We start from the raw sequence: 11,351 nt of genomic DNA, 5'->3' as shown, positions 1-11,351 counted from the left end.
TCCGACTGCGCAGCCGCAGCAGCGCGAGAGAGAGCTCGAGCCGCACCGACAACACAGCTCGGACAAAATGCCAATGGATAATTTAATATTTGCGCAATGCATCCTTTATTTTTTAGCCTTCGTCTTTGGCTTTATAGCGATAGTACCTCTGTCGGAAAACACGGAGGATTTTCGTGGAAAATGTCTGCTTTTTACGCGGGGTATGTGGCAGAATGAGAACATCACGGTGTCTAAGCAGCGCTTCATCATTGAGGAATGGGGACCTCAGTCCTCCTGCAGCTTCATCACCGCAGTCGCCATCGCGTCCCTCATCCTGGCCTCCGTGCAAGCGTGGAGGCTGCTGCTCTTCATCTGCAAAGGCCACGATGAGTGAGTGATTCTTCATTTCATCGTTTAACTTGTGAATTTGATGTCTCACGTGTAAGCTATTAAACCCGTGCAAGTGCGGTGATTGGGAAGCATGGATGCAGTTATGTGATGCCATAGCAGCATATTACTTACGTTTAATATTTTATTATGGGACAATTGTTCAATATCATAACAAACTGATACTATCTGTGATTATGAATGGTTTTATAATGTAGGTTTTATGGCCTAATAAAGTATAATTGAGCTGGTAGTGATAATACATTTGAATGATTTAGTCACAGAAAAGTTAAAAAGTCATTAAATGAATTTGCATACTGATTGAGATTATATTGATTAATTATTGCTGTCTGATTTTAGTCTCTAGCCTGGCATCAAAGGCCATGTGGTTTACTTTTAATAGACATGCTAAACATCCTACTCTTTTAATAGTAGGATATAACTAAATTACAGTATACTTAAAGGGTTTTCACCCAAAAATTATCCTATAATTGATCCTAGGTGTATATGACTTTCTTCTTTCAGCCAAACACAATTGGAGTTATATTAAAAAAAATATCCCGGCTCTTTCGAGCTTTATAATGGGAGTGAATGGTAAAAAAAATTTGAAGCCCAAAAGAGTGCAGCCATCCATAATAAAAGTAATCCACACAGCTCCGGGGGGTTAATAAAGGTCTTCTGAAGTGAAGCGATGCGTTTTTGTAAGAAAAAATATCCATAATTATAACTTTATAAACTTTAATCGCTAGATTCCTGGAACGGCCGTCCTCGCGTTCACGAGAGAGTTGAGTACTGGTGTATGACCTAGGAGTAGCTTTAGCTTAGGTGAGAGTAGACGCCTCTCGCGGTTCAAACAAATAGTTCTGGGCAACAAACTCAACCTCCTCTGACATTTCTCTTTAAAAATGATCATTTAAGACTTCTAATTCATGACTGGTGTTTTGTTTTGATCTATCCTCTGCGTCAATACGTCATGCGTCGGGTCAGAGGTCACTCTTCCGCCGGAACTAGACTAACGTACGGCCGTATAACTTTATAGTTTATAAAGATATATTTGGATATTTTTCTTACAAAAATGTGTGTAAACGAAAACCAGCAAAACCATCCCAAGTCCTTTACATAAAAAACTGTTTTCAGAGGTTTTCATAAACAACCTTTTTCATTAAAAATAACAATGGATTTTTTTTTTTGTAAACCACCTATTAACATATTTGAAACCCATATTTGTTTCCTACATGTAACACAAAAAGAGACGTTTGGTAGAATGTCAGAGCTGCTTTTTTCCATGTAATGGAAAAGTACAAGTATATGGGGATTTATGGTAAAAGTACCCTAGAAGTTGTCCATGTTCTCCAGGTCTTTTATGTGAGGAAAAAAAATATACATCAAGATGCTTTGTGCCAATGGTGTCAAACATCATTTGTTCTTGCACATCTCATCCCAGACAGCAACACAGTGTCGGCCCAGATCCGGCCCACATTCGGGCCGTGTGGAATCCATGTGTACCAGATGTGGGCAGACACTATGTTGCTGTCTGGGATGGCTAATTGGACAAGCAAGCTTAATTGAGATTTCAGTCTTTTTAATTTATATATATATATATATATATATATATATATATATATATATATATATATATATATATATATATATATATCTTCAGGACACTTGGAATAGAAGTTGTATGGGGTGCTTGCAGCTTTTTTGTGCATTTTGGAGTTAAACAGTGTGAATAACTGTCCTTTCATTTTATGGAAAAGAGCAAAATATCCTCTTTTGTGTTTCACAGAAGAAAAAAATAGTACATGTTTAGAATGACAGGAGTGTGTAAACAATGACTTTTGTAAACTATCTCTCTCCTATTTATATAGCTCAATCTTCAATGCCTTCCTAAACCTGCTCATCAGCACATTCGTAGTGTTTGCTGTATTCCTGTCCAGCACAATAGTAAGTGTGGGTTTCAACCTATGGTGTGATGCCATCACAGAAGGAGGCAGTATGCCCAGCAGGTAAGCATGATGTTCAGTTAAGCCTGTATGTATGTAGATAAAAAAACACTAAAACAATGTGAGATTTATGTTTTCAGACTGCCTTTATAGCGTGGAAAGAGCCCCAATTAATTGTGTGGGCCTTTTTTTCTCTGTCAGAGGAGGGTTTAGTGACATTGAAATTAGCCAGGGGCTTTTGGGCTCAGTTCACTTCAGTGACTGTTAAAGTTCAGTCATGTTTCAGTGTCCATAAACTGCTACAGTATTTGAATATAAACCCCGAGTTTGTATAACAAGTGGCTTTGTTCTTCAAGTTTTTATGAACAGAATCCTCTCAATAAATGTTGATTCTTCAAGAATCTGTGAATGATTTCTAACAATGACTACTGTTCATTTCTAGCTGTGAGGATCTCCAGGACACTGATCTTGAACTAGGATTGGACAACTCTGCTTTTTATGACCAGTTTGCCATAGCACAGGTTGGTCAATTAAGAATACAAACTAAAATGTAAAATGACTACATGAGTGCTTTACTGTATATATCAACACGGTTCATTATGTTGTCTTAAGGGGATAGTTCATCTAAAAAATTTACTCACATTTTACTCACTCACACAATTACACTTATTCACTTGTGTGACTTTTGTTCTTCTGCGGAGCACAAAATAATATATGAATAATAAGATAATAAGATTGATTTCCATTGTAGATGGAACTTGAGATACACTGATTTCTCAAAATATACTTGTTTTGTGTTCCACAGAAATAAAGTCATACAAATTTAGAATGAAATGAGAGTAAATATGACAGAATGTAATTTTTTTTGTGAAACAAACTTTTAACAAATTTATGTAGTACACTAAAAACGTAAAACTTTTGGCCGTTCATTTACACGACAATGGCGTTTTGGTTGCCTGAAAACACAAACTTTTGTAAACGGGATTCAAAGTGCAAGTTTTTGAAAACGATACCATTATCGTCTCTTTGTATGGAGCTTATAATATGACAAAATGATTTGAATTTGAATTGTGTAAATTTGAATTATTTGCAAGTGTAATCTAACAAAATTGAATTTTAGGTGGTAGTTTAAATAGTTCTGAATTTGATTTTTTTTAAACGAATATTGAACGTTTGAAATTTAACAAATTGAAATGTTTTTATGGCTGAATTTTATAGACATGTATTTTCAAACAGCTAGTTTTTTTTGTTCTGAATTCGTATAGTGCAAATATTCAGTTTAAAAAAATACAGATTCAAGTTTTCAAGATGAAGAAATTCGGAACTTCAAATTCAGTTTTCTAAAATTCAAGTTCAAAAATTCAAGTTCAAAAATTCAGATCTTACAGAAAGTAGGTCACAGGTCATCCACAGGGAAGAGTAAAGGATCTCAGATAAGTCGAACAGAGCATTTTGGCTGCACTGCAGTAGTTTTCTGCCGCAAACGCGGTGGTGGTTCAAGAGAATCCGTGTATCTTTCGTTCAGTCGTTTTTTTATTTAATATTAAGAGTAGAAAAATGAGAAAACAGCTTGAGTATTAGATTTCTTCTAATATTCTAGTAATAATAGTCCGCTGCAGCAGTTGCACGGAGCTTACAAAACGCGTGTATTGCAACTATAGGCTACATTTAATTTTCTCATCAAACAACTAGACTAACGAATGGCTCGGCACAACAGAAGAGCTTAGACAGGGCTTTCTCTCTGTGTAGACCAGCAGTTGGTCTGAATTTGCTATAACCTATAGCCTATTTTCTCGACTGTATAGGCTAAGTCACGTTTTATCATGACACACGCTGTGATTTATTCCAAAGTGACTCAGGCATATATAATGCATTAACGTTAAATAATCTAAATGTTGACTTTCAAAAGTAGGCTCGCCAAGAAGGCTATTCTCTGTATTTTGGTTCATTTTTGGTGAGCGCCAGAAAGATCTAAAGAGACCGAGACGCGCTAAAGCAGCGCATCATGTTGTTTTATTTATTTTTCAATGGCATGATATTTTGTAGTCATTTTGAATGTACACAAATAAAAATATACATTTTACTGTTTCGGATGATGTCATATTATCTGTATGACTAAATAACAGAGTATTAAGTTATTTCCCAGCAGTGGAACAAATCCAAGTGATGGCGCTCGCGCATCGCGCTCTCACACAACATAGTAGGATATCAGTTCTGGCGTTGCTTCATATCGCAGACTGCTCATTATCAAAATGAAACACAGTCAACCAAACATATAAAAAGTTATTCTGCATAATTTAATTGGTCTGTTGTACAATATGAAGGGCAAGCTGTGCCACACACAGTCCTACTCCAAACAGATCCTTTACTCTTCCCTGTGGATGACCTGTGACCTACTTTCTGTAAGATCTGAATTTTTGAACTTGAATTTTAGAAAACTGAATTTGAAGTTCCGAATTTCTTCATTTCTTCATCTTGAAAACTTGAATCTGTATTTTTTTAAACTGAATATTTGCACTATACGAATTCAGAACAAAAAAAACTAGCTGTTTGAAAATACATGTCTATAAAATTCAGCCATAAAAACATTTCAATTTGTTAAATTTCAAACGTTCAATATTCGTTTAAAAAAAATCAAATTCAGAACTATTTAAACTACCACCTAAAATTCAATTTTGTTAGATTACACTTGCAAATAATTCAAATTTACACAATTCAAATTCAAATCATTTTGTCATATTATAAGCTCCATATCTTTGTAAACTACAAAAACGTGAATTTGTGGAATGGTGACGTCATGCGCATGTGTTTTACGTGTTCCGTTTATAGGCGCGTAGTGTTTCTTTACAAAGTGACATCGCCATCTACTGGCCTGGAATAATACAGCGTCTTTAATCGTTTTCGTGGATTCATGTGAACGGGATCGTTTTGACAACAATGTCGTCTGTACGCGAATAATGCAAAGGAAAAACGTTTCCGTTTTTAGTTCATCGTTGTCATGTAAACGTACCCGTAGTGAGATATCTGCAAACACTAGAACATTTTCACAACAACCAAGTAAGAAATTAAGACACTTTTGCAACCTCCTGTAAAAGCTGACATTCTTTCAAAAATCAAACTGTTCAAATAATTTAACTATAAGGCCTATCCTTAAACAGACCAAACCACTCCAATAGACTGATGCAGTGATGAGGTATTGTAGGCCAGTGTTTTTTATTCTTTTTCTTTTCATCATTCTGGCTCCTCTTGACAAACATCCAGTCGGATTTTTCCATTGGCTTTTGGATTCAAGAAAATAAGCTCTGTGGCTAACAAAAAATTATGATTCTTACCGTATAACAGTAAAAACACGAAAAGCGAAAAGTCTTTTTTAAAGTCTTAAAATAAAATATGAAAATATCTTGAGGGTGTTTTAACCACAGACCTTATTTCAGGTATTTAACCAAAATCCCATTCAAAAAACCCATTGACTTTTGGATGATGGACCTGAAAGTTTCTCTATTAACCTTCAAACTGTTGTAGACTTCCAGATAAGGCAACTTGCAAAGTTTGTTTTGATAAATGTAGCTTTTCACACTGCTTATTACCAATTTTTATCATGAATATAACCGTCAGGCCTCCTCTGCTTTCCTCTAGTTTGGGTTGTGGGCGGCCTGGCTGACTTGGCTGGGTATCACAGTCATGGCCTTTCTGAAGGTCTACCATAACTACCGTCAAGAGGACCTGGTCGACAGCTTGATCCACGAGAAAGAGTTCCTACTCGGACGCTCATCACGCCGGTGCTCAGATGTGGTAGATGAGAAAAGTGGCATGATATGATAAACTCAACATTTTGCAACGCAACTATTATAGAACATTTCCATTAATGTACTGTCAAGTAAAATGTATTCATAAGCTTCTAAATATGGCTCATTAGTTGATGTATCTCAACTTTTGATTGACCTCAGTTGAGCTTAATTGAGCCAAATGCTTCTGAAGAACATTTTATTTGACATTGGACGATGACTGAGAATAGACATTCATGTGCACTCGATTGTTTGGACTGAGGTCACAGATCATTTACCCACAACATTTTTTGATGTTGAGCTTAAAACACAAGACCCTGAACAAAATTAACTGTGAGCATGAATAATGTAAAAGGATAGTTCACTCAAAAATGAAAAATCTGTGATCATTTACTTGCCATCATGTTGTGCCAAATACATAAGCCTTTCCAAAAGATGTTAAATTAAACCTGTCTCTCCAGCGAAAGCTTCAGAAAGTTAATGACAACAGTATAAAAGTAATCCATATGAATTAAGAGATTAATCCAAGTCTCTTAAAGAGACATAATCACTTTATAAACACTGATAATAGCACATCAAAAATGATCAATAGAAGCAAACCTAATTGGTTCTCACACATCACATTTGATCCGTTGACCATATTTGATGTGATTTATGTATGTGCATTGGTCAATTTCTATGTAAATAAAAGCCTAAATTAAATCTATTAATCATATAAAGCAATCATATGGATTACTTGTATGGTGTCTTTATTAACTTTTCATTGGAGGGACAGAAATCTCTTAATTTGTGTTTCAAAATGAACAAAAGTGAAATGGGTTTAGAATGACATGAGGGTAAGTAAATTATGACAATTTTCTTTTTTTATGAACTATCCCTTTAAGGAAGTGTGCTTAAATAAATGTTCTTATAAATCCTGTGTGACATACAATCAAAGTCTTACTGACAATTATGTTTTTTCTTAACCAAATGCTTTCCTTAAATCAGTTCTAGATATGAGCGACAGCTTCCAGTCAGTCTCTATTCCATCAGCGTTAGCTGAGGAGTTGGATTTAGTACATACATTGTAGCTCAGGCAATACTAGAGTTAACACTATTTAAAGTGTGTGTGTGTGATCCATTTCAGGTTTTCTTTACTTAAAGATCATTCCCTTCCAGTACTGCCTCCATGTGTAAGACATATATAATCATGTTGACTGTGATAGTATCTTTCCTATGTAAAGGGATTTAAAACATGCTTGCATGTACATATATGCTATAAAAATACACAGGTGAAGAGGAAGGCTCTATAAAGATATTGAAGTGACTGTCTTCAGGACATGACATCACTCTGATGAAATATGTGAGATTTGGAGGGACTATTTAATGATTTGCTTCATTCAGTTTACTTACTTTCCTAGAATCTACAAAGTTTATGCCATAACACTCCATATAGTTCACTATGTTTTGAAGTATTATTGCGCATGCTGGAATAAATTTTGATGTATGCCTTTTATTTATAGGATTTATAGGATTATATTTTAGTTTTGCTAGTTAATGGTGTGTGAGCATGAGTCGTGATTCGCTGTAATTCTGTAACACACTCAGGCCCACAAAAAATTATGCAGACATTGTTTTGTGCATCATTTTTATTTATTGTGTCATAGTGTGAACACATCTCTTCGACATTATAGGCCTATACTTGTTTTAGGGCTTTTATTTAATAAAAGCAGTGATAGCAGTATAAACAGCAATGAGGATGAAAATACAAAGCAATTGGTGATTTTTCTGATCATGAAATAAAATTCAGTCTTTAAACTAATGACCATTTAAAGCTCTGTTTGGTTTTTAATATTTACATTTTTGAAACAAAAGAAAGGAAAAAGAAAAGCAGTGAATATACTGCCAAAAAGCACCTCTATTGAAATACACATTACAGAAAAGGAGCATGTACTGGACCTGGGGCAATTTTATTGCTTCTGTGATTGGCTGGCCCAACAGTACAACATATTTAGTTGAGTTCCCTTTTGTCGTCTGAATACCCATCAAACGGGTACATTAAGCAAGTGTGCCAATTAACTGTCTGTTGCATACATTTAATAATCAGTGCACAATGCACATATAAATAGCAAATAATACATAATGTAAATGACACCCATATAATAAAACATTTGTTCTGTGTCTGACAACATCAGGCGCTTTTATCCAAGTAACTCACAGTGATTTGATGCAGGTCACAGATGATTTGTACACCTTTAACTTGTTTCTCTTTGTCACTTGCACTGATGAATTTAATCCAATTGTATTTTCAATCAATATAAAAAAAATAAATAAAAAAAAAGTTATATTTGGGTTTGGTAAGCAATGATTTTGAAAGAAAGCTCTCATATGCACCAAAGATGCATTTATTTGATCAGAAATACCATAAAACAGTAATATTGTGAATAATTATTACAAATAATATTACAATTTAATATCACTGTTTTCTATTTTAATATATTATAGAATGTAATTTATTCCTGTGATACAAAGCTGAATTATTCCATTATTACAGTCTTCAGTGTCACATGATCCTTCAGAAATCATTCTAATATGTTGATTTGATGCTTACGTAACATTACTTATTATTATCAAACAGTTGTGCTGCTTAATATTTCTGTGGAAACTATCCTTAGTGTCACTTTTGATCAATTTGATGCACCCATTATGAAAAAAGTATTAACAAATCTTACTGACCCCAAGTTTTTGAGTGTGTGTGTGACTAAGGCTGCCATTCTGCCTAATATCTCCTTATTTACTATAGCAATACATGCCAAATTGGTTGCTAATGGAGAAAATATTAAGTATGACAACTTATTTTTGACACCAGAATCCAAAGACTATTGTAATTCGATTTTTCGCTCAAATGCTTACCCAAAAACTAGAAAATAGAGACTGCTGCTATAATGGAATATTAAAAGACTAAAAGTGTAAAACTTAAGTGGAATAGTAAAAAAAAAAAAGACAGAAAAAGAAAATTCTTATACAAAACAGAGTAAAACAAATAAATGCACCATAGGCTTAGGCCAAGATGCTGGTACAGGTTCATGTAAAATATAAACTCAAATGTTGCGGCCGTCATAAAGAATTCAACTCTCTAAAATGGCATTCTTTCATTTGCCAGTTAAATCTGGCAGTGCATGAGACAAAATATGGCCAACTCATCCTTGAACAGTCTTGTATCTCTTTTCGGGGAGAATTTGTGGCAGATGGAAACGTTTGTGCTTAACAACTTTGCCCTTCGTTTCAACTCGTAAAGTAGATAAATGCTAAAGGTGTCGTCATTGTGCCAGTTCTTCTCTTTTCACATGTACATTATATATAATATATTCTTTAACAATGATTAGTGTCATTCTGTTAATACATGTTGATAATGCATAAAACGCATATTTGTACTCTAAACATATTTGATTATTAGTAAAATAAATAGCATTGTCTTACATTCCACAGACACATTCAACCACATTATGTACAGCAAGTGCATTAAAAATAAAAAAATTAAATAAATGAAATAATTTCTGACATTAAAAAGCTGTGATACATTGATTCATAGAGAACACGGTGTGCACATTCTGTAGAGCCCGACTGATTTTGGGTCTGATCCAATGGCATAAGAGTGTTCATGATAAAGAAAAGTAAACATGTTTGAAAAAATAATCTAGAAATGTACTCTTTGTGTTCATGTTGGTTTCATATGGTTTGGAAACGTATAACATTTACAAGAAAAGTGTATATTGACTGACATTAAAATGATCATGTGGTGTAACCATCACGCAAAAAGTAACAACACATTTTCCTCAGACGAGTGTACACCATTTTAATCATTACTTAAAAAAAATCATTTAAATATACTGTTCTTTTTTTAATTCCAATGAAGTATTCATTCAGTAAATATCATTAAGGTTTCGGGGAGTTGTACTACATGACATTGTACAAACTTAACCAATAACAAAATGTATATTCAAGTCAATATGTAATGTAACTGCATTCTTAATATTTTTTTAATATTTTAATATGTTTTAATTGCATTTGCACAAAAAATGACTAGATACTGTCATTGATCTAATATTTAATTAAAATAAAACGACACCAAAACATTAAGATGTTTTTGAAGCTGGCATGAAAATAAATCCATTCTTGAATAGGTTGGAGCATAAATAGATCTACAATATAATCCTGTCTTTATTCGTGTAATACAAGACATTAAGTGCAACGGGTTCCTAAATTCACCCTTTGAATCAGAAAGCCCTTATATTGATATTTGTATCTTATGACAAAATAGTGAGGTAAATATTTTAAGCTAAGAATGCAAAGTACAACACTAGCAGGAATTGATCCAGCCATGCATTTAAACATTCTATAAGCACATGCGATATGCGTGTGTCTAAAAGTGTCATCTGCATTAACCCTTAAACACACCTCGGGTCTTTGTCGACCCAGGACATCATTCACTACCCTACTCCTCATTCATTTTTTAAAGGTAGACATGAACATTCTTAGAGAGTTCCTCAAACAATATAACAAGAATAAACATTATAAAAGAATGTCTGTTTTCTAATTCATTTTTTGTAAAAAGTTTATAGGGTCGCTAGTGACCCGAGGTATGTAATAGTGTTTAGTGTTATAGGGTAGAATTTTTTTTCTGCGCAACAATAATTAAATCTCTTATGACTCAATAAGTGCATTTCATTTTTATTCCTCAAGGGGACAATGTCTGATACGCAACGATGTTGTGATGTTTCACTCGTAATTACCACAGGCATAAAACAAAAGAATATACAAGTGTCATCAGCAAAACTTGATATGGCTCAGCGATTTACTGTAGAGCAGCAAGTACTGAACGCAATCAAATATTAGTCTCACTTGATGGTGGAAGAAGCTGTCAGCAATCAAAATATTGATTTTGAAGACGTTGAAAATGATAGTTTTGAGAATATGTTCGTGAAAAAGACAGATGCTGAATGTACTCGGGAAATGAGCTCTGACGATAACAGTGATGATGGTAAAATGCATCTGCTCAAGTTGAACCCTTCAAAGTTCCAAAAAATAATGAAATAAGAATTTCTTTATTATTTGGGAATTATCAGGAGAGTTTTATGCGATTGCAGCAGTTGGAGATCTATCCGTGTAAGATATAGTTTTAGGTTGCTAAAGACCCGGTAATAAAGATTGGTGAAACATTCATGCATTTAAGGGTTAAAATAGAACTATTTGTGACGGTAAACATGGCATTATG

The 11,351-nt window shown here is 34.1% G+C and overlaps 1 protein-coding gene across 1 annotated transcript; it reads left to right on the top strand.

Moving 5' to 3' along the window:
- On the top strand, window positions 1-10,115 carry tmem179ab (transmembrane protein 179a-B). The gene is made up of 4 exons (XM_082143349.1): window positions 1-369; window positions 2,238-2,375; window positions 2,755-2,833; window positions 5,949-10,115. Exons 1-4 carry the CDS (start codon window positions 68-70, stop codon window positions 6,129-6,131), a joined length of 702 nt encoding a protein of 233 aa, XP_081999475.1. The 5' UTR covers window positions 1-67; the 3' UTR covers window positions 6,132-10,115.
- Window positions 10,116-11,351: the final 1,236 nt, after the last annotated feature.

The sequence above is a fragment of the Leuciscus leuciscus genome (genome assembly GCF_965113295.1).
Source record: "Leuciscus leuciscus genome assembly, chromosome: 17".
Lineage (NCBI taxonomy): Eukaryota > Metazoa > Chordata > Actinopteri > Cypriniformes > Leuciscidae > Leuciscus > Leuciscus leuciscus.
This window is presented reverse-complemented; position numbering and strand designations above follow the sequence as displayed.

Bases quoted from the DNA above. Each gene is read 5' to 3' on its own strand.
- tmem179ab (XM_082143349.1), top strand. From the start codon at position 68: ATGCCAATGGATAATTTAATATTTGCGCAATGCATCCTTTATTTTTTA. The intron at 370-2,237 runs GTGAGTGATTCT...CTATTTATATAG, and splicing joins ATCTGCAAAGGCCACGATGA to CTCAATCTTCAATGCCTTCC. The intron at 2,834-5,948 runs GTTGGTCAATTA...GCTTTCCTCTAG, and splicing joins ACCAGTTTGCCATAGCACAG to TTTGGGTTGTGGGCGGCCTG.